This window comes from Bombina bombina, chromosome 1 (genome assembly GCF_027579735.1).
Source record: "Bombina bombina isolate aBomBom1 chromosome 1, aBomBom1.pri, whole genome shotgun sequence".
Lineage (NCBI taxonomy): Eukaryota > Metazoa > Chordata > Amphibia > Anura > Bombinatoridae > Bombina > Bombina bombina.
Window position 1 is genome coordinate 475368401 of NC_069499.1, and position 23284 is coordinate 475391684.

Genomic DNA, 23284 nt, shown 5'->3' on the forward strand with positions numbered 1-23284 from the left:
CAACTGTCTAGGATCACTGACTCCTTTTTCATTTTCAGCAGATACACGGAACATGTACTCTTCACCTTGTGTTAATCCTGTTATTTTTGCTTCTAAAGTTTTTACTGTTGTACATGTTGTCCATTTTTCGCTTCCTTTGCTTTGCATCTCCACAATATAGCCCAGTATTCTGCTTCCGCCATCATGTTCTGGTTTTTCCCATGATAAAGAAACACTGTTTCTTGTTACATCAACCAATGTGATTTTACCTGGTGGAAGAGGTCTTTCTGAAACTTTCACAGATTCTGAAGTTTCTACAGGTAAGCCAATTCCATATTCATTTTCAGCTAGTACTCTAAAATAGTAATTGCATCCTTCTTGAAGTTGATCTACTTTCCAGCTTGTCTTGTGGCAATTGGCTGCAACTGTTGAATAAGCTTTTCTTGTTGATTCACGTTTTTCAACAATATAATTCTTTATTTTGGAGCCACCATCTATTAGTGGAGGATCCCATGTTAGTGTAACAGATGACTTTGTGATTTCTTTTATTTTAAGATCTTGAGGTGCCCCAGGTGTATCGAGTACCCTAACATTCACAAATGCTGATTTACTTCCTGAACTATTTTCTACTGTCAGCATATATTTCCCACTGTCAAATCTGTTCACATTTTCAACAATAAGCAAGGTATATGAGGTTGTTGATTCAATATTTGCCCTTTCTAGAGGTTCGCCATTTTCTCTTGTCCATTTCACTTCTGGTGCAGGTTCTTCCCTTAATTGGTACAAAAATACGTAATGTACAGCAAGCTCTGATACAGATAACTTTACGGAGTCAGCATCTAACTCAATCTCAGGTGGTAGCATTCTTTCTTCAGCTTTTGGTGATCCAGGAACAAGAACAGATTCTCCTGCCCCTTCAGAATTTATAGCGTATATCTGAATCTTATATTCTTGGTTTTCTTTAAGCCCTGTAATTGTAAATGAGGTTTGCTTTGAGTCCAGAAGGTGGTGTTGCAATTTTCCACTCATCTTCTTCAGGTAGAGATGTTTCAACTATGTAGCCTGTTATTTCTGAGCCACCATCATATACTGGTTTTATTCCAAGCGACAGTTATGGAAGACTTGCTAGTATCCAGAACTCTTGGGTTTCCTGGAGGTCCAGGTTAAACACTGTATCACATGCTTTGTAGAATTGGCTGCAAGGGCTTGGTTTACTAATTCCAGCAGCATTTTCAGCACTGACTCTGAATTCATATTCATGACCTTCTGTCAGACCAGATACTTTGTATCGTAAATCAGTAAGAATTCTCTTGTTGCATTTGAATCCAGCGAAGACCACCCTTGTCACGTCGTTCCACAAACATAGTTAGTTATTGCACTTCCACCATCAGATTCAGGATGACCCCAACATACAATCATAGAGTCTTTTGTAATAGTTGTCACTTCTGTGTTTTAGGTGGATCAGGGGGTACATATGGATTTACTGCAAGAGTAGGCTCTGATTCTAATACTTCTCCAACTCCATATTTATTCACAGCCATGACACGGAATATATATTCATTTCCTTTAAGAAGTTTAGTTACCTTGAATTTTGTAACTTGGAGATCTGTGACAACATTGGTCCAGGCCAATCTACTTGTTTCGCGTTTCTCTACAATATAGTGATCAATCTTTGCTCCTCCATCATCCAGTGGTGGTAACCATGATAGTACACATTTTTTCAGCTGTAACATCAGTTACAGACAATGGCCCTTCACATGGACCTGGTCTATCAAGAACTTTTACATTAAATACATGTTTTGCAAATCCACCTGGGTTAGAAGCCATAAGTATATATGCACCACCATCTTTCCTTGCAGAATCTTTGTTTATCAAAATAGTTGAGAAATCAGCTATCTTTATTTCTAGTTTTGCTGTTTCTTCCAGGTCTTTCCCTTCTTTTGTCCATGTCAATGTAGGAAAGTGGACGACCAGAAACATCAGCTTCAAGTCTGAAAATATCACCAGCTTTAAGTATTATAATATCTTTAAACTTAGCATCCACCATTATTCTTGGTTCCTCTATATCATCTTTACATGTTATTGCATCTGATGGCTCAGATGGTTGACTGACAGCACCAGCTGCATTTCTTGCTATTATTCTGAATTCATATTCTGCATTTTCAGTTAAGCCACTGACTGTAAATTCAGTCTCTAGAATGTTACTAAAGTTAGCTTTAAGCCAGCGTCCATTAGGAAGATCTCTTCTTTCAACTGTGTAACCTGTTATCTTAAATCCTCCATTGTATTCAGGTTTTTTCCACTGCAATGTTACTGAATGTCTGGTAATATTGAGAGCAACAGGTTTTCCTGGTGCGTCAATTGGATCCAAGGCAAAGGTAGGTTCAGATGACTTGCTAGGTTTGCTCTTGCCCAGCCATGTTTTCTGCAACAATACGGAATTCATATGCAATGCCACTGTGAGTCCTGGAAGATTTCAAATATGTTGCCTACTATCAGTGCCTTGCTTATTGTTTGCCACAGAATGCTATTTCTCTCTTTTCTTTCAACATGATATCCAAGAATTGGACTTCCACCATCAGTAATAGGTTCATGCCAACTAATGGTCATTGAATCCTTTGTAACAGCAATAATTTGGGGTTGTACCTGGAGGTCCTGGGACTTTTAAATGGATAAGCAGCAACACAGAATCTGAGTCAGAGCTGGTCCAGTTCCATATCTATTTTGAGCTTTCACACGGAATTGGTACTCTAAGCCTGTAGTAAGACGTGTGGCTTTAAAGGTGTACGAATAACAGTTGATGCTAACTCAGTCCAGTTTGTACTGGTTTGTTTCACGTACTTCTACATATAGTTGCTTATTGGGACACCACCATCATTCAGTGGTGGATCCCAAGAAATTGTGATAAAATCAGATGAAATGTCATCAAACTTAATTGCCCAGTTGGAATTCCAGGAATATCATGCACATGAACAGAAATAATGTCACTGATTTCTCCAACAATATTTTTAGCTGCCAAGCTATATTTTCCAGAAATCATTTCGTGTACATTCATTGATATTTAAGAATTGTTGCAGTTGCTGTGCGCTCCACATTAACTCTCGTGTGTTTCCTTTAGAAGATGATCTTCCTTCTTCCATGTTACAGTTGGTTTGGTCTTCCAAGCACAGGAATTTCAACTTTGATATTGTCACCAGCTTTAGCAAGAACTGTCTTTTGATAAAAGTCCACGCAGGTCAAATTCTGGAAGCATTAGCTGTTCTTTAACAACTACAGGTCTACTTTCTCTTGGATCACTTCTTCCTGCACTGTGACAGCCATAACTTGGAAAACATATTCTTCATTTTCATTGAGATTTTTTCACTACATAGTCCAATGTTTTTACTGTTGCAATATGCGTCCATTGATCTGAACCTTCTTCTGTGCCTCAATAACATATCCTGTGATCTTGCTGCCACCATCGTGTTCTGGTTTTGGCCAAGCAAGACTCACAGGTTGTTTTTAGTGACATCCATAATGTTAAGACTTTCAGGAGCAGATGGTGCTTCAGATGCTCTTATTGGTTCTGCAGTTTCAGCTGGTTCACCAATTCCAAACTCATTTTCTGCCAATACTCTGAAATAATATTCACACCCTTCTGCTAAATTTGGAATCCTTAAAAGAGGCATTTCTGGCAGTTTGTTGTGATAGTTGAGTAAGCTTTTCGAGTAGATTCTCGTTTTTCACAATGTAATTTGTAATCCGTGACCCACCATCTATAAGTGGCATATCCCACTGTAATGTTATACTGTCTTTGTCACATCCCTAGCTTTAACATTTATGGAGGCCCAGGTGAATCTAATACTTTTACATTAACAAAGCCAGATTTCTTCCCAGCTGCATTTTCAAGAGTCATTGTATATTTTCCAGCGTCATATCTGTTGCACTCAGTAATGATTAGCAGAGAATATGATTCTGTATTCTCAATTGATAGCGCGTATTTTAAGAGAATGTCCCCTTTCATCCATGTGACTTCAGGTGTGGGACGTCCTTTAAATTGGTACAAATATACGGATGCTTAATCCTGCTCTAACTACAAGAGTTCTTCTTAGCTCAGCATCCAGTTCAAAGTCAGGAGATTCTTCACGTTCTTTGATTTCTACATCATCAATCTGTGCTGGTTCACCACTCCTGCAGCATTAATAGCACGAATTCTGAATTTATATTTTATTCCAGGCTGAAGATTGGCAACAACAAATTCAGTAATTCGCAGAGCTGATCCAGTAGTATCTTTACCCATTCTTCTTCACCATCCTTTTGATGCTCAACAATATAACCAGTTATATCAAGTCCATCCATCATAGTGAGGCTTTCCCCAGTTTAATGTTGCAGTGGATTTTGTTGTATCAGTAACTCTTGGGTTAGAAGGTGGTACCAGGTGGATCTGTATTAAAAAAAATGGGAACAAATGAGCTTTGTGTCTATAAGTACAATAATACAGTTACCTACACGGAAACTAGAAACATGGTGCAAAACTACATGCTACATCTTTTGTTAAAACAGGTAGTGATGAATCACTAGGTGGCCCACTCCTGCTTTTGTTTTTCTGCGCTTACTCGGAATTCATATTCATTTCCTTCAGTCAGTCCAGTCACCTTCAATCTAAGGTCGATACACAGGACTCTCTTTGTTGCTCTAACCCATCTCAGGCCTTTCTTTTCTTTTCTTTCAACATAATAACCAGTTATTTCACTACCACCCATCATCAACAGGTCTCTTCCAACTTATGGTCACTGTTGATTTAGTTACATTTGTGGCTTCTGGCTTCCAGGTGGACAGGGGGGACCTATTTAAAATAAAAGGATTATAAAGAATAACTTGAAACATAAATATCTTATTAAACATGCTTAACATACTACCATAAGTTAATACTCACCAAAACTATCCACCATCTTTACTGGATCAGACTGTACAGGTTCACCCAAACCAAACTGATTCACAGCAGAAACACGGAATAACATATTCATTTCCTTGGATTAGCTTGGTAACAATATGTCTGCAAGGACTGAATATTTTCCGCTACTAAAGTCCAAAGCAACGACTGGTTTCTCTCTTTTCCAGAGTATATGATGTAATTGGTGATCCACCATCTTCAGCAGGAGGTAACGCAAGTGAGAGTTGCTTTTTCTGCAGACACGTTGCTTACTTCTATTGGTCCTGGTGGGCCAGCACATCCAAAACTTTTACATGCACATGTTCTCTTTTGTGCAAATGGATTGCTGGCAGTAATTGTATATCTCCAGAATCTTTACGTGATGCATATTTGACAGAGAGAGTGGAAGATGTTGGGCCTGTTTCTATCTGAACAATATCTGAATGTTTAAAGTCCTTTCCACCCTTTTGACCACACAGATGTTTGGAGGTGGTTTTCCAAGAATGCTTGTAGCAGTAATAACAATGGTATCGCTGCCTAACAGTCAAGCCTTCTTTCAATGTTGGATCAATAACAATAGTTGGTGCCTCTGTAATAATGAATAAAATGAATAAGTAAAAAACAAAATAAAGCAGAAGCAGCACTTCTACATGAGTAACATTAAAAGCAGAACATTTTTGTACCTACCATACTCATCTTTACACACAACGTTCCTGTAGTCTCTGATGGAGGACTAACAGCTCCAGCAGTATTTTTGGCTTTTATTCTGAATTCATATTTTCCTCCTTCTATAAGGTCATTTTACAGTAAAAGCACATTCCTGTACATTAACATGGTTGGCTTTCATCCAACTCTTTGCTGGTAAGTCACGATTTTCTACAATGTAGCCAACCAACTTGTGTCCACCATCATATTTTGGTTCTGTCCAAATAAGTGTGGCTGAGCTCCTTGATTACATTAATTACTTCAGGTTTACCAGGAGGATCTAAAAAGAAAATTGTGATTAGTAAAAAAATGTCACTTTACATAACATAGTTTCAGTTGTACTCACTCTAAAAACTTACCAATTGGGTCCAGAGCAATAACTGACTCAGATGGCAGACTTGGTTTGCCTACTCCAGCCAGGTTGATTGCCATAACTCTGAACTCATATTCAAGACCTTCTGTTAATCCTGGGACTCTAAAGTCTTTCATTCTCAGTGGAGTAGTATTTGCCCTCTTCCAGAGAAGACTGTTCCTTTCTTTCAGTTCAACATGATAACCTAAAACACAAAGAGAGAAATTGTATATGTGAAATAAAGACCCTTTAATCATTATTTATCTTACAGACTGAAAATGAAATATTAATATAACTGGAAAGTATCTTCTAGCATTTTACAAAATCAGAATGTGATTGGACATGCTAAAAACAAGAGATCATAAATTAAAAGCTTATGAATTGAAATTTAAAAAGCACTTGATAAAAGCACAACATTACAGAAGGTATGCCAGATAAAATCATTTAAGCTCAACTTATGAGAACATATATGGAGCTCATGTAGGCATAGTATCTGCATAAGTATTCCTTTAACATAATTATTTAATGAAGACAGAGTTGGTTCATGGTTCCCTTTACTATGCATTCTTCTATATCTCTTTTATATAAAATGTGTTTGGTCTGTTTTTTCTTTTAAAATTATAGGTAGAATTGTAGATGAAAAAGGTATAATTAACAAAAATAAAATAGTTTCAGAAGTAATTTTAAGACCTGTTATTGGTGAGCCTCCAGTCTTCCTTGGATCTACCCAGGTGAGAGATGCAGAATCATGCCTTATAGCAATTATCTTTGGAGGTGGAGGAGCATCTGGTACATCTGGAAAAACAGGTATAAAGACGATGTGATCTTTAAGTATATTTTATGTATTCTTTAATTATTTAAATATACAAAACTTACCAAATGGATGTCTTGCCACAACATTGTCAGATTTGAGGCCTTCTCCAACTCCGTATTTATTTTCAGCACTCACTTTGAAGATGTATTCAGTACCTTCATGAAGTCTTGTAACTCTAAATGTAGTCTTCTGAACAGCAGATGCACAGGTTACCCATTTATTTGTCACAAAGTCCCTCTTCTCTAGGATGTAGTTAGTTATTTCTGAGCCACCATCATCTTTAGGTGGGGCCCAGAGAAGGGTCACTGCATCTGCAGTTACTTCATCAAACTTAATGGGGCCTGTTGGGATACCTGGTTTACCAACAACTTTCACAAAGACTGCAGATTCCTTGGTTCCAGCTTGATTTTTCAATGTAATTGTGTATTTTGCGGCATCATCTTTCTGGCACTCTCGTACTGTCAAAGTAGTATTGACTGCTGTAGATTCGACAGTTACTCTTCCAGTATCAGTTAATATTTGATCTTCCCCTTTCTTCCATGTGACTGCAGGTACAGGTTTGCCACTGATAGGTATTTTAAGTCGGAAGCTGCTTCCTTCTTTGGCAATGTAGCATAAGTCTGGTAAATCTTTCAAATCCAAATTGGGTGCAACTAACAAATTAAAAACATAATCATTTTTAAAATACAGTAAATGTACATTTATTCCCAAAAACATGTTTATAAATGTATGTGAATATAGTGTACAAGTTAAACCAGCACATACCAACATCATCTTTGGCTACAACTGTTATTTCGCTTGGAGAACTATAGCCAGAATCATTCTGAGCTGATACTCTGAAGGTGTACTCTTTTCCTTCTTCCAAGTCTTTCTTTGTATACTGTAGATTTTTGGATCTCATAACTTCTCTCCACTTGTCTTCAGCAGTCAGATGTTCAACAAGATATCCACTAATACGGCTTCCACCATCACTTAATGGTTTCTTCCACGCAATTGTGCAAGATGACTTGGACACAGTCTGTGCTTTAAGATCTATAACTGGTCCTGGTTTTTCTAAAAAGAAAAATTTGGAATACATTAAAAAATGATTTATCATATTTACTAAAAGCACTCAGAATTCCAAAATTAAACAAAAACAAATATAGTAGGAGTTACTGCAAGGGAAAACGTTATTGATTTTAAGACCAGTATATTATGTTCTTACCAGAAGCTTTCACTGCATCTTGTGTTTCACATGGTTCACCAATACCATATTCATTTTCAGCTAATACCCTGAAAAAGAATGATTTGCCTTCCTCTAGATTAGTAATTCTAAATGATGTTTTGGCACAGTCAGTTGAAACAGTGGACCAAGATTTTCTCTCTGCATCACGTTTCTCAACAATATAGTTCTTCACTGGACTACCGCCATCAATAATTGGAGGATCCCATGAAATCATAGCTGAGTCCTTGGAAGTTTCTTTAATAATAAGATTGACTGGAGGTCCAGGGGTATCTGTAATTGTAATTAGATTTCAATGTAAAAACATTTATGGGATACATTTTTTGCTAGACAGTGTTGTCACACTATATATCTATATATGTTTATATTTACACAGAACAGATTTATACTATATACATACTGAAATTTGAAATTGCAGTCAATATTACTTACCAAGAACTTTGACAACAATAGTGTATGTCTTAATTCCACTGCTGTTCTCCAAGGTTAAGATATATTTGCCAGCATCATATTTGTTTACATTTTCACAACGTACAAAGGTGTCATGGTCTGTTGTTTTGATGTCAAGTCCTTGTCTGTCTCTGATGTTTGCATTTAATTTGGACCAACTAATCTTAGGAGTTGGACGTCCTCTCACAGGCACGTATATTCTCATTGTCACTCCAGCGCGCAGCACAAGAGCTTTTCTCAAGTCAGCATCCAGGTCTCCCTCTGGGGCAACTAGTAAGAATTTATTTTTATATAATTATATAGAGTAAAACAAAATATAATATTAATAAATAGAAAACAATATAATGTATTATTAGCACTTTACTGATATCCAACATTGAATGCATTCATTTTAAATACTTACTTAAGATGTCTTTAGCCATATGCTTGTCAGGAACTTCACTTGGGTCACTGTATCCAATTTTATTTACAGCTGAAACACGGAACTGATACTCTGTGTTCTCCATAAGGCCAGAAACAACATAGTTGGTATTTTGCAAATTCTTTGGCAAATTGCATCGTACCCAGTTTTCAGTGTCCCCTCTTTTGACTTCAACCAAATACCCTATTATAGGGCTTCCACCATCATAAGCTGGTTTACTCCAAGATAGGCTTATGCTGCTTCGAGTTGTATCAATTACTTTAGGGAAAGCAGGGGGTCCAGGTGGATCTGTAAGAAATAATGATAAGTTAACATATTTCCAATACTACTAATTCTCAAATTTATCATTAGCACAAAATTCCAGTTTCACTTACATTGAGGATCAAGAGCAATAGATGCCTTTGAAGCATCACTAGGCTTTCCTGGCCCAGCTTTGTTTATTGCAATGACTCTGTATTCATATTCTGCACCCTCCTGCAGGCCAGTTGCTTTCACAGTCCTTTCTATTACAGGCGTTTTAGTTACTTTTGTCCATGTGAATGACTTTGTGTCACGCTTTTCAAGTATATATCCAGTAATTGGAGACCCGCCATCATTAGCTGGGGCTTTCCAGGTTACAGTCATATGATCTTTAGTCACATTACTTACTATTGGAGGATCACATTTTCCAGGTACATCTGCAGAAATGAATAAGATATTAATATAGCAAATCAATGTCTTTTAAAAATAAATACCCATTTTAATTCATGAAAACAACCCCTTACCATATGGATTCTTGGCAATTACTGACTCTGTTAATATAGGATCGCCAACACCATATTTGTTCTCAGCAGATATACGGAATTGATATTCATGTCCCTCAATCAATTTCTCAATAGTGCAATTGGTAGATTGCACATTTGCAGTGACTTGAGCCCAGTTTGGTCTGCTTGTTTCACGTTTGTCAATTACATAGTTAGTAATATCAGAACCACCATCCTCAAGTGGAGGCTCCCAGCTAATCATTGCATGGTCCTTGTACATGTGATTTATTTTAGCTGATGCAGGGGTCCAGGTTTGTCTGTAATAAATGAAAAATGATAATTATATTTCTATTTAATTTATATATATGAAATATAAAAAGTAAAAGTAAAGTACAAAGACCTACCAAGAACTTTGAGCTTGATAGTTGCTGTCTTTGAACCACTTGCATTTTCAGCAACAATGGCATATTCTCCTGTCTCTTTACGGTTGACACTGAACAACTCTAAAAGGCACAAGTTACGTTTGGTGGAGATTTTAACACCCTCAGCTGGTTTTACAATCTCTCCATCTTTCTTCCAAGTGATGGATGGCATAGGTTTACCAAAAACTTGAGCATCAAGACAAACATTTGATCCAGCTTTGACTGTTATTAGTGATTTCATTTGTATGCTAAGATCAATCTTGGGAGGAACTGGGAAAAAAATGAAATATACATATAATATATAAATTTTATGTATACAACTGATTCAAATTAGAATAATATTTGAAAAAATGTTTTTCATACCATTTTCTGATTGAATTATAACTGGATCTGAAGGCTCAGAAGGTCTGCTTATATTGATTGCTGTCTTTGCAATTGCTCTAAATTGGTACTTCTCATTTTCTTCTAAGTCAGTAACAGTGTACTCCTCTGTTGGAATTTGAGATGCAGTGGTATTGCATTTCACCCACTTTTCACCAGGTAGTTTGCAAAATTCAACTAGATAGCCAGCTATTTTGCTTCCTCCATCATGTTTTGGACGTGTCCAGACAAGTGATACTGTACTTCTAGTAATATCAATAACTTCTGGTTTACCAGGAGGATCTATAAATAAAAGATATCAAATAAATTACATGTTTCGCTATGCAGATAGGTATGATTTCATTTTCTATATTCTTGGGATCATTACATACCAACTGGTGTTCTTGCTGTGACAAATTCAGTTGGCTTGCTAGGTTTGCTGGCTCCTGCTCTGTTTAGAGCAGAAATTCTGAATGTGTACTCTAAACCTTCAATCAGACCAATACAAGGATATTCTGTTGAGCGCACAGCTGTATCATTTGCTTTTACCCAGAGTAAACTGTTTCGTTCCTTCCGCTCAATGATATAACCTGTAATGGGGCTACCTCCATCACTGTCTGGTCTTTCCCATGCCACAAAAATGCAATCTTTGTTGACTTTTGTAATATGTGCATTCTTTGGTTCACTTGGCACATCTACAAATAGAAAAAATATATATTTTGTGCTCTCGAACAGCTAACACATATACATATAATATCCAAGTACTTTATTTTTACTTACCAAATGGGAACTTGGCAATGATCTTATCTGACATGATTGCCTCTGAAACACCAAATCGGTTTTCAGCACGAACACGGAAAACATATTCTTGTCCAAGAACAAGTTTTCCAACTCTGCAGCCGGTTTTGGTAACGGAGGATACTGCTGTTATCCAGTCACCTCTGCTTACATCACACTTCTCAACGATGTAATTGGTAATGTTGCTTCCGCCATCCTCAAGAGGCAAATGCCATGAAAGTGTGCAAGCATCAGCATCAATATCAGAAATGTCAAATGGTGGTTCTGGTGGACCTGGGATATCTGTAAAGTTTACATAACAAATAAATAATTATACATTGCATTTGAGTTTAAATGCTTTTATCCAATGGTAGTCTTAATTTTGATAATTTTACTTAACATACCCATAACTACACACGGATTCTTTGTGTAGTAATGCCTGAAGTGTTTTCTGCAGTGAGAGTATAGAATCCACTGTCCTTCCTTGTCACATCTTTTATTATCAGTACAGATGAGTTCTGTGCCTTATGAACAGTTAAACGCCCTGAAGGCATGACATCTACTTCTGCTTTCTGCCAGTTGGAGGTTGGTGCAGGTTTACCATAAATATGAGCTTCAATTCTAAGTTTTTGTCCTGCTTTGATGCTAATATTCTCAGGCATTAAGATCTTTGGTGGCACTTTAAAATAAATTTTAAAAAAATTAGTTCTCTGTCATACAAACCAGTGGTTAACTGAAACAACTGAATATGTACTACTAAAAATGTTACTTACAGAGTTGTTCTTTGATCTCAAATAATCCTTCAGCCTCTCTTGGTAAACTAACGCCGACAGCATTTCTAGCAGCTACTCTGAATTTATATTTCACACCTTCTTTAAGTCCGACAACCACAATATTTAGATCTTTTACAACTGAGTACTGAGTCCATTTGTTCTCTGGTTCTCCTTCTGCTTGATAACTTATAATATATCCATCAATTTTGGATCCTCCATCACGCAGTGGTGGTAACCAAGCCAAGGTGGCACTGTTCTTTGTAATCTCAGTGACATCAAGTTTCTTAGGAGGATCTGGTTCGCCTGTTAGAGAAAATAGTTGAAGAGGTGAATCAACATAGAAAACATTATATCCTAACCGAGTAACTCTTGATTATTATATTAAACCATAAATCATAATTTACAATGGCTATACAATTAGGTTAGAAAAAACAGAAACACTATTGACTGACACAAAATCTACTGTGGTTATAGGTACTTTCAGAGGTTTTACAGAAAATGTCATTATTAATAAAGGCTTCAATACTGAATGTTAAAGGTATCTTTAGATTGGGAGTGTTGGATATTGTTTTTAAACTGTAATGCAAATTGATTGTGCTATACAAAATAGAAATTAAAACAACATACAATTACAAAACAAGACAGTTATGCTAAAAAAATTATTTGGTATTAAAACTGAAAAACAAATTGTTATGTTGCATTTTTGTAATATATATAAAGCAAATCTTACTTATTGGATCTGTAGCTAGAATAGATTTAGGAGTGTCTCTTGGAACACCAGAACCATATTCATTTACAGCTGTAACTCTGAAGAAATATTCAGTTCCTGGCACAAGGTTAGCAACTTTGAAGCTAGTTTTCTTCAAATCAGCAATGACAGTTGCCCATGTTTTTCGGTCAACCTCACGTCTTTCCAGGATATAGTGAGTTACAGGACTTCCACCATCATTTTCTGGAGGCACCCATGAAAGCTGGCATGACATTTTTGTGACATCAGAAACAGTAAATTCTGCCACAGGTCCAGGGGTATCTAGGAAAAAACAAACATGTTTTTTAGAGAATCAATCTCAAAAAGTCCCATTATATATTTTTATTATCGTTTCTGTCGGTTTTACTCACCAAGTACTCTAACATTGACAAACACTGCTTTTTCTCCAGCTGCATTAACAAGCGTCAAAGAGTATTTTCCTGAATCGTCACGTGTTGAATTAGGTATAACAAGGAAAGCCATAGTATCAACTAGGTCAACTTGACCTTTTCTGATAACATTATCAATACCCATTCTCCTCCAAGTAACTTTAGGTGAAGGTCTTCCTCTAACCACAGCAAAAAGTCGTATTGGACATCCTGCTCTGACTGTAACTAATTTTCTCATACTTGCATCCAAATCAATCTCAGGTGATTCTACATATAAAAAATAAGATATTAGCAAAAAATGTAATAAAAAAATGCTTATCTCATTTGCAATGATGTACACAATAGATGTTAAAAAATAAGAACATACCAAGTATTTCTTTTGGAGATACAGCTTCTTTGAGTTCAGCAGGTCGTCCAATACCAACTTGGTTTTGTGCAGAAACCCTGAGCTCATACTCTTGTTTTTCATCAAGACTGGTAACAGTAAATTCTGTATGTATAAGCTGAGCAGCTACATTGCATCTCTTCCAGCCTTCCTCGGGATCCTTGCTTGCACCTTTAAGTCTCATTTCAACCAAATAACCAATTATTGGGGCACCTCCATCATACACTGGTTTTCCCCATCCTAATGTAATAGATGTCTTTGTACTATCAACCACCTTTAGGTTTATTGGAGGGCCAGGAGGTTCTAAAAGAAAATTTTAAAAAGTAAAATCAGCAATATTGCAAGTATAAATTTGTAAAGTACAGTTCAAATAAAAACATTAAATAATTACCTATTGGATCCTTTGCTACCACAGGTCTAGATGGTGAACTTGGATCTCCAAGGCCAATTTCATTTTCTGCTTTAACACGGAACTGATACTCATGTCCTGGGATAAGATTTGTTACTTTCAAACGTCTTTCTGGAATAGCACTTTTTGTTACAGCAACCCATCTCAATGATCGTTTTTCTTTCTTCTCTAAAATATATCCAGTGACAGACTTGCCACCATCATATTCCGGTGGATTCCAGACTACTGTCATTTCTTCTTTACTTACTTTGGTTACCTCTGGAGGATCAGGAGGACCAGGTCTATTATATCGTGTTTTAGCAGTAATTGGTTTGGATTCTGTTGGTGGACCAGTACCTATCTTATTTTCAGCACGAACTCTGAATATATACTCATTTCCTTCAATCAGACGAGTTACATGTGCATAAGGGAAGAGTACAGAGGCAGAATATGTAGACCAAATCATGCGTTTGCTCTCGCACTTTTCTAAAATATAGTTCAGAATTTCACAACCACCATCATCTTCTGGTGGGTCCCAACTGACTTTGCATCTGTCACTTGATATTTCAGAAATTTTTAGGTTTCTGATTTCACTAGGTACATCAAGAACATTAACAAGAGCATGTGCATTAAAACTTCCTGCTGCATTAGTTGCAGTTACGACATATCTGCCACTGTCAGATCGTTTTGACTTTTCAAGGATAAATTTGGTGTAATCAACTCCATTTTCTAGTTTAAGTCTAGGAGATTTTTTATGTCTGTTGTGGATTTATCTTTGGACCAGGATATTTCTGGCTCAGGTTTTCCTCTTACACCAGCTTCAATTCTAATTGTTTCACCAGCTTTTACAACTAGAACACCTGTTAATTTCAAGTCAAGTGCAGGTTTCATAAGTTCTTCCTTAACTAAAACTTCACTTGTTTTTACCCAGTTGCTCTCACCTCCTTCATTCTTTGTCTGAACCCTAAATTGATATAGCTTATTTTCTTGACATTTGTCAACAACTAAGCTTGTTTCTTTGATACTACCTTTATGAACCCTTTCCCATTCATCAGAATCTTTAAGTTTCCTTTCTACATGGTAGGAAAGATTTGGACTTCCACCATCATAATCAGGTCTTCTCCATTTCAAAAATACAAATGTTTTTCCTACATCAGCAATGTGGAGGTTTTCTGGTTCACCTGGTTTCTCAACTGGATTAATAGCAAGAATAGGTGTTTTGGTTTCAACAACTGGACCGGGGCCAACTTTGTTTTCAGCACAAACTCTGAACAAATATTCATGGTTTTCTATTAGTGAGGCCTTTATTAAGCGCTTTGTGAGATCAGAAGAGATAACAAACCACCCTCTCTGACTTGGTTCTCGGTATTCCACTATGTAATTTGTAATTTCAGATCCACCATTATCCTGTGGATTTTCCCAAGCAATCATACAAGATTCTTTAGTAACATAGCTTATCTTCAGGTTTTGACATGGCCCAGGTCTATCAAGTACATTGACAATAACAACTCCTTGAGCTTGACCACTTGTGTTCTTTGCTACAATAGTGTATTTACCATGATCAGCTCTGGTTGCTGACTTTATTTGCATATCAACATGTGGGAAGTCTTGAGTCAATTCAGTTCTGTTGTCCTTGAAAACTGCTTTACCATCTTTAGACCATGTTATGTCTGGATCAGGTCTACCTTTGACACGTGCTGAAATATGGACTGTTTGGCCCACTCTTACAGTTAGTAAGTCACGACAAGCAACATCAATGTCTACCTCTGGTGGGTACAAAATATCCTTTGTAAGTACAGATTCTGGTAATTCTCTAGGTTCACCTTCTCCAATTATATTTGCAGCTTTGATGCGGAATCTATATTCATTTCCTTCAATAAGACCAGGAACCCTACAAGCACATTGCTTAATCAGGTCATCTTTGTTGATTCTGTTCCATTGTACTGTTCCTGATTTTTGGCATTCCACAACATATCCTAAAATGGGACTGCCACCATCACGAGTGGGTTTAGTCCATACCAAATCAACTGTTTCTCTGCTCTTGTCTTTAAGTTTGGGATTTATTGGAGGACCTGGTGGTGAAATAGGACGGGAAGCTTTTATTGGATCAGAAACTGGGGATGGTTTACTAAGTCCAACAATGTTTTCAGCAAAAACTCTAAACTCATAGGTGTTGCCTTCATAAAGGCCAGTAGCACGGAACTTCAGATCAAGCACTGGTGTCTTATTAACCCTCACCCATTTGCCTGATATTTCTCTTCTTTCTAGAATATAACCACTAATTGGGCTCCCTCCATCTGATTTAGGTGGTGTCCATGAGACTGTTGCAGCATTTTCAGTAATGTCATAAACAACTGGTTTTCCAGGTGGTGACGGTGGATCAAACATATGCTTGGCAATAGTTGGTTGAGATTCTAGTGGCTTTCCAATACCCATATCTTATTTTCAGCACTAACTCTGAAAGTATACTCATAACCTTTCTGTAAGCGTGGAATCTTGGCTTTAGTATTAGTGCTTCCAGTACTGACTATTCCCCAGGTTTGTTTTTTGCCTTCACATTTCTCAACAATATAATTCATAACTGCACTTCCGCCATCATCTTTCGGGGCCTCCAAGAAATGACCATGTGTTCTGGTGTAACCTCTAGAATATTTATGGGGCCTGTTGGTGGGCCAGGGACATCAAGAACTATTAGGTGGAGTGCTACAGTCTTGCTTCCAGCTGCATTTGACACTGTTAGCAGATATTCCCCAGTGTCTTTTCTTGAACAGTTCTTGATTGTAAGCACAGTTGAATAACTATCAGTATCAATAGAAAAGTTGCCTTCTGACTTTATTTCAGTACTATCTGTCACCCATTTTGCAGTTGGAACTGGAATTCCTCTCATGATTGCTGGAAGTTTCACAGTTGTACCAGCTTTAACTACAAGTCCTTCTATTAACTTAACATCAACTTCTACACTTGGAGCCGCTGAAAACACAACACAAAACAAATAAATAAAGATAAGAACACAATAATTGGCATTGTTTTGCATAAGAAATTATAGATTTTTAAAAAAACAAAACAATTAAGAGCTTTGTCCAAATTAAAAATACAGACTCATCTGTTCTTGAATGAATCCATTTTCAAGTTTAAACATTAATTTATGATTAAATAAGTAATATATGTAGACAGAATTTTAGATATGATGACAGGTTGGATATCTGGCATTCCTCAGTTAATTCCAGTTATTTATCCAGTTTGTTTACCTTATGCTAATTAATTAATGGGCCCCTTTTAACAATTGCCTCTGTGAAATGCTCATTGTAAATACTGCATTGTCAAACACATGGAAAACATAATTAGGATTTTCAAAATGAAAAAAAAAAAACAGATGTAAAGATTACCCAGTTTTTCTTGACATTCTATAGGTATGGTAACATCTGGCCGACCAAGACCTGCAATGTTTTGTGCTCGAACTCTGAACTTATAGACTGTTCCTTGTTTTAATCCAGTGACAACGCATTCAGGTATGGACACAGTTTTAAAGTTAGTCCAGTCCTCTGCACCATCTTCTTGGTAGTCCACAACAAAACCAGTAATTTCTGATCCACCATCACGGTCTGGATAATTCCAAGCAAGAGATACTTCTGTTTTATCAAAGTCAACATGATGAAGATTCTTTGGAGGTCCGGGAGGATCTAACAAATACACAGTAACACATTTAAAACTACCGAAGCAATGGATTGAATACAAAAAAATGACATCTAACCATTTGAAAAATACTTACAGATTGGATCCATTGCCTTCATTGGCTTTGGTGATTCAATGTAAGAACTTCTTCCATACTGGTTCTCTGCAGCAACACGGAAGAGATATTGTGTGCCTTCTAAGAGATGTTTAGCCATTATACTGTGCTTCTTAGAGGTAGTTGATATTGGTACCCAACGTGGAGTTGCAACATCACGTTTTCAACTATATAGTTTGTAATAACAGAACCACCATTGTCTTCTGGCTCCTTCCAGCTAAGGTAACATGAATCTTTTCTTACTTCACTTATTTGTAGATTTCTTGGAGGATCAGGTTTGTCTAAAAATTAAAATATTAGACACTGTTAGGGTATGTTGGCTTAAAGGAAATAAATTTATTTTTTAAATTAAGTACTTAAAAGACTAATCAGATCACACTGCAAATTTTATTAAATAGATTAAGGACAATATATTAAAGATACTTCTAATTGTAAACTAGAAAACCACAATTCTTAAAAGTTAAGCACTAACCCAAACTTAAAATCTTAATATATTTATTTAATATAAGTTAAATAATCTAATTTACCCTAAACAAGCAAATTCAGAATATTCCTTTATGATAAACATATTAAAAGTAATTTTAAATAAATATATATATATATATATATATTATATATATATAATATTGAGCAGATAAGTTAAATGTAAATAGATAGATAGAAATAGATAGATAGATAGATAGATAGATAAATAGATAGATAGATAGATAGAAGGGTTTGGAGTGCATTGGGAGCTCTTTTAAACTAATAGAAAATATAGTAATTGTGTTGGGTTATATAATACAACCAGATAACGAACGCTACTAAATAACAGAGCAACTTAGCCATTTACAATGATTAGTATCTAACTGGCATAATAAAGTAGACTATTTTGAAAAAAAACTAACCAAGCTGCCAGTGTTACTAACTTTATTTGTCAAAATAATAGATATAGTGTGTGCACTACCAACTCTAGCTAGTGTAAGCACAAATACAACTAATGTATTTAACTTAGCCACTCGTTCCATACACAGCTACTTTAATTGCTATTTTTTTTTTAAATTCCTATTTCCGATTTGCTATAGAGCAGTATGATAAAAGCAGCTGTTTGCTGTGAATGTAATCTAATACCTCATAATGTCTGCAATAGAGATGTATAAGGGTTATTAACTAACCGGCACAATAATATGTACAAATTGTAAATAAAGTGAAGAAATCAGTACTTTCACAACTGCTTGCTAGTGTAAACAATAGACAGATAAACAGTATTATTTAGAGCTAAGCACAGGTACTCATACGTGCTTAGCTTTGATGTTTATGTTACAAACATTCAGCTTTATAATAACTCAGAATTGATTGGCACGCTATTAAGCAGTAAAGAAACTGCAGTTATAAGCTGAGTGAGAATCGCAACTTAAAGTATTACCAGTGGAATATTGACCATAGTTTCGACTTATGGAGGAGTGGTTAAAATATTACACATTAACCTTTATGTCATTTGATGTAAATCTGCTTTCATGTGTTCAACATCTTTCATTAATCCTAATCTATCACTAATATTTTAACGTATAATTGATGAATGTGATTATGGTGATGAAATAGTAGTGTACATAATACTGCATAGTATTTGATATTTTGAACTCTTAGCACGCCATTGTCCACTCAGGACATTATATTAACATTTTATTAGAGGCTATACTCGCAAGTAACATAATTTTAGCTGGGTTATTACTTTAATATTGCCATAGTTGTCTCTAAAAATTGCTAACCCTCTCATGGTTATTCTTGTGATAACTAGCTCGCAGCTCAAAGGCTATACCAATATTATCACACAAAAATTATTATACATATTTACTATATTTTCTTTTTTTTTAAATTTTTTGTTGGTCCCATATCTTAATAAATAAATAAAAGTTATGTTTTAACAGCATTAATTTTGCCTATGTCAGTGCTATAATTCCATCCTTTTTGTGTGTTTTTTTGTCTACATATTTCTTGATGCAAAGCACCACTCCCAATAAATTTATTAAGAAATGAAATATGTGTGTACATCTATGGGTAAACACACAGTAATGTAACTCTATTATACAATTGGGAGATCGCCCTTGTGGTGCCATTGTAACTGGGTTTTTAGCTAGACAGTTAGATCTTTAATATTTTAAGTTTATAGCTTACCAAGTACAGTAACTTTTACTGAGACAGTCTTAGAGCCTGCTGCATTTTCCACTGTGAGTGAATAAATTCCTGCATCATCTTTGACAGAGTTACGGATTTCCAGCTTGCTTCCTACAGGTGTGACCACAATATCTGCCTTTGTGGAAACTTCTTTATCTTCCTTTCTCCATGATACTGTGGGTGTTGGTACTCCTTTGATTACAGCACTGAGTGTTAATGTATTTCCAGCTTTGATCAATTGTTCTCGTGCCATATTTGCATCTATTATCAGCTCAGGTGGTTCTGAAGATGAATAATTACTTATTAATCATTGAACAACATTTTGTTTACTATTTATAGTAAAAACATTTTAAGATTTTTAAACTTACCCAGTCTGTCTCTAGCTTCTACTGGGTCATGTACATAAGCTGGTTCAGATTCACCTGCAGCGTTCACAGCCATTATTCTAAACTTGTATGTATCACCTCTGTTAGACCCATAACTTTATGTTTTGTATCTGGACAGCCATCAGGAGAATGATTAGATTTCTTCCATTCCTCATCTCCAACCTTCTGATATTCAACAAGGTAACCAACTATCTTCCCTCCACCATCATGCCTTGGTGGGTGCCAAGACAAATCAACAGAATTTTTGGTTTTGTCAATTGCTTGTGGGTTGACTGGTGGACTTGGTTTTACTATAAACAAGAAAGTCAATATTTAACAATAGCTAGTATTAAACATTTGGCTTTCAGAAATGTTAGTGCTAGATGTTATAGTGTTCCTCATACCTATTGGATCTTTGACAAAGACTGGTTTAGATGGTGGACTGGCATCACCAACACCAATTTCATTTTCTGCTGACACTCTGAATTCATATTCACAGCCCTCAAGTAGATCGGTAACTCTGTATTGTGTGTCTGGATAAATAGGCTCTCTTGAGACTTTTACCCATCTGTTGGACATTGTTTCCTTCTTTTCCACAATATAGGCAAATATTGGCTTTCCACCATCACGTGGTCTATTCCATATAACTAAAACTGAATCTTTTGTTACATCTTTGATAATTGGCTGTTCTGGTGCATCAGGAACCCCTTTAAAATGCAGAAGAAATTAATTAATTTAACTGTAAATATGCACATTCTTTTAAATATAAAAATATTAAGGCACTTACTAAACCGATCTTTGGCTTTCATTTCATCAGACAATAGTGGATCACTTATGCCATACAAATTTTCTGCACATATACGGATAATATAGTCTCTTCCTTCAATCAATTTAGGAACTTTGCAAGTAGTTTTGGTAGCTGCTGATGTCACTGGCATCCAGAGGTCTCTATTCGTATCTCTCTTTTCAATAATATATTGGTGATAAGACTTCCACCATCATCAAGAGGAGGCTTCCAGGAGACAACCATGTGATCCTTATGAACTTCATCAAAAATAACTGGGCCGACCGGAGGTTGAGGTCGATCTATTAAAAGTAAGCAACAAAAAATGTGTATACCTTCTCTCCCATTATAACAAAGATAAATATTCTTGGATATTCTGTTTGAGTTTGACAAAAACTTCTAACTGTGATTTTCTCCACTGTTGTCAAAAAATATACACAGGTTTAAGACAGATATTGTATTGTGTTATGCAAAAAACATAATTTTATATTGCATATAAAAATGGGTATGATTGGTCTGAGAATAGATATAGCTGGGGGTAGAAGAAAATTAAATGTGTTTATAAATTATCTTACCAACAACAGTGACTTGGCAGACACCTTTTCTTGATCCAGTACTGTTCTCAACATGTACAGAATATCTGCCTGAGTCATCTCTTATTGATTTAAAGATTCCAAGGCACAAGGTAGAAGGAGTGGTTTTGATCTTTATACGCTCAGTTTCCGTAACTGTTATTTCATCTTTCAGCCATGTGACTTTTGGAGCTGGCTTTCCACCATATTTCCCATTCATACTGAAGGCTTCCCCAATTCTTACAACTAGCTTGTCTCTAAAGTCAAGTTCAATCGTGGGTGGGGCTAAAGAGAATAAATAATAATATAATAAATATAATAATGAACTCAGTAAGTAAAATAAAAGACATTTTTCAAAGAGTATGCTTAATTAATCCTCAGGATTGCTTTATGCGTATATTCAGCATTATTTTATTACTCTAATGTATTTGTCCCTAGCAATTCTACTGAAACCAGATCCTAAATATCTATTAATCTTTCTATATAGTAGGAATTTTACAGATTACCGTTTTGCTTCTAACGTCAAATCATAACTTCTAGGTCTTCTGTATATTTTACTGTACCTAACTCCATTCACTTGAGCTTCTGACAGTTTCTTTCTAGCATTGTTTTGATAATATAACTGCTCTCCCTTGTATTGACCTAGCTATGCTAAAGACATCAAATCTTTCCTTGTTAGATTTAATGTGTTAATTTTGTATGTAGGATCAGGCTAGAAAATGTTAAGAAACCCTTACTTATACATTCCTCTGTCATGTACTTTATTAAATATGATACTATCACAACTTCATTAGTTCTATCAACTTTATATTTAAATCCAATAATGCAGTTTGTTAATTAGTTATATTGTGTGGGACAATGTATAATGATATACTAAAATATGGCTAAAACTTCATCAAATGTCCCACCCTGCTCTACCAAAAATGAAATGAAAACATACCTAATTCATCTTTGCATGTAATTGGTTTTGTGCAGAATGATGGCTTTCCTTGTCCAACAATGTTGACTGCACTGACACGGTATTCATAAGTATCACCTTCTTTTAACCCATCATGAGTGTATGTTCTGTCGAGTAGTTTTTCTTTCGTACTCTAAAGAACTTGTCTTTTCCAATAAGACGGCTTCAAGCACATACATTGTAATGTCAGATCCTCCATTATATTTAGGAGGGTTCCATTTCAAACTAATTGAATCCTTTGTAACTGCTGTTACTTGGAGATCTTCAGGACGTTCAGGCACAGCTGTAGGTAATCCAAATTGGAACATTTTAGAGAAATATAAATACAATCAATGATAGTATCATGGAATAAGGAAATTCTGTTATACAAAAAAATATATAATTACTCAATTATTGCATGTATTTTTATATGTTCTTATTATTGCGCAGAAAAAAAAAAATCTACATTTTGGAAATTAAAGTAATGTAAACTTACATATTGGTTCTCGAATAACAATCTCCCGATCAGTCTGAACAAATGGGCCCATGCCAATTATATTTTCAGCTGCAATGCGGAAAAAGTATGCTACTCCTTGTATTAGTCCTTGAACAACAGCATTTTGTCTTGTCACTGTATAAGTCACTGGTGTCCACCCTCTGCGATCAGCTTCCCGTTTTTCAATTATGTAATTAGTAATTGTTGAACCACCATCATCCTCTGGGGAGAACCATGCTAGTTTACATGAGTCAATAGTTAGATTCTCAGTTTGGAATGGAAGACTGACTGGTCCAGGAACATCTGAAAATTTAACAAATGATTTTCAGTAATGCCTTGCATTAATTAT

At 35.8% G+C, this 23284-nt stretch overlaps 1 protein-coding gene across 1 annotated transcript in view; it reads right to left on the reverse strand.

The window, feature by feature from the left end:
- Positions 1 to 23284, reverse strand: part of TTN (titin) — a 274184-nt gene that overhangs the window by 45874 nt on the left and 205026 nt on the right. Inside the window, 87 exon segments of the mRNA XM_053712845.1 lie at positions 1 to 744; positions 746 to 810; positions 813 to 966; positions 968 to 1075; positions 1077 to 1144; positions 1147 to 1300; positions 1302 to 1337; positions 1339 to 1433; positions 1436 to 1697; positions 1699 to 1938; positions 1940 to 2392; positions 2394 to 2456; positions 2458 to 2619; positions 2621 to 2670; positions 2673 to 2765; positions 2768 to 2917; positions 2920 to 3013; positions 3015 to 3044; positions 3046 to 3081; positions 3083 to 3132; positions 3135 to 3201; positions 3203 to 3291; positions 3294 to 3339; positions 3341 to 3396; positions 3399 to 3471; positions 3474 to 3635; positions 3638 to 3705; positions 3708 to 3784; positions 3786 to 4012; positions 4014 to 4147; positions 4150 to 4254; positions 4257 to 4311; positions 4313 to 4390; positions 4392 to 4402; positions 4498 to 4561; positions 4563 to 4718; positions 4720 to 4787; positions 4790 to 4804; positions 4895 to 4973; positions 4975 to 5019; positions 5021 to 5055; positions 5058 to 5121; positions 5123 to 5256; positions 5259 to 5370; positions 5373 to 5427; positions 5429 to 5480; positions 5579 to 5605; positions 5608 to 5692; positions 5694 to 5843; positions 5845 to 5876; positions 5956 to 6153; positions 6639 to 6743; positions 6825 to 7415; positions 7528 to 7815; positions 7967 to 8257; positions 8417 to 8704; positions 8838 to 9143; positions 9230 to 9532; positions 9620 to 9904; positions 9907 to 9915; positions 10003 to 10290; positions 10384 to 10683; positions 10773 to 11075; positions 11161 to 11460; positions 11558 to 11836; positions 11931 to 12233; positions 12661 to 12960; positions 13050 to 13334; positions 13435 to 13755; positions 13844 to 14593; positions 14596 to 16273; positions 16276 to 16448; positions 16451 to 16810; positions 17227 to 17520; positions 17610 to 17789; positions 17792 to 17908; positions 19782 to 20063; positions 20150 to 20248; positions 20251 to 20457; positions 20551 to 20853; positions 20934 to 21125; positions 21128 to 21232; positions 21506 to 21787; positions 22443 to 22592; positions 22595 to 22624; positions 22627 to 22743; positions 22936 to 23238. Coding sequence (XP_053568820.1) covers positions 1 to 744; positions 746 to 810; positions 813 to 966; positions 968 to 1075; positions 1077 to 1144; positions 1147 to 1300; positions 1302 to 1337; positions 1339 to 1433; positions 1436 to 1697; positions 1699 to 1938; positions 1940 to 2392; positions 2394 to 2456; positions 2458 to 2619; positions 2621 to 2670; positions 2673 to 2765; positions 2768 to 2917; positions 2920 to 3013; positions 3015 to 3044; positions 3046 to 3081; positions 3083 to 3132; positions 3135 to 3201; positions 3203 to 3291; positions 3294 to 3339; positions 3341 to 3396; positions 3399 to 3471; positions 3474 to 3635; positions 3638 to 3705; positions 3708 to 3784; positions 3786 to 4012; positions 4014 to 4147; positions 4150 to 4254; positions 4257 to 4311; positions 4313 to 4390; positions 4392 to 4402; positions 4498 to 4561; positions 4563 to 4718; positions 4720 to 4787; positions 4790 to 4804; positions 4895 to 4973; positions 4975 to 5019; positions 5021 to 5055; positions 5058 to 5121; positions 5123 to 5256; positions 5259 to 5370; positions 5373 to 5427; positions 5429 to 5480; positions 5579 to 5605; positions 5608 to 5692; positions 5694 to 5843; positions 5845 to 5876; positions 5956 to 6153; positions 6639 to 6743; positions 6825 to 7415; positions 7528 to 7815; positions 7967 to 8257; positions 8417 to 8704; positions 8838 to 9143; positions 9230 to 9532; positions 9620 to 9904; positions 9907 to 9915; positions 10003 to 10290; positions 10384 to 10683; positions 10773 to 11075; positions 11161 to 11460; positions 11558 to 11836; positions 11931 to 12233; positions 12661 to 12960; positions 13050 to 13334; positions 13435 to 13755; positions 13844 to 14593; positions 14596 to 16273; positions 16276 to 16448; positions 16451 to 16810; positions 17227 to 17520; positions 17610 to 17789; positions 17792 to 17908; positions 19782 to 20063; positions 20150 to 20248; positions 20251 to 20457; positions 20551 to 20853; positions 20934 to 21125; positions 21128 to 21232; positions 21506 to 21787; positions 22443 to 22592; positions 22595 to 22624; positions 22627 to 22743; positions 22936 to 23238 — 16493 coding nt within the window.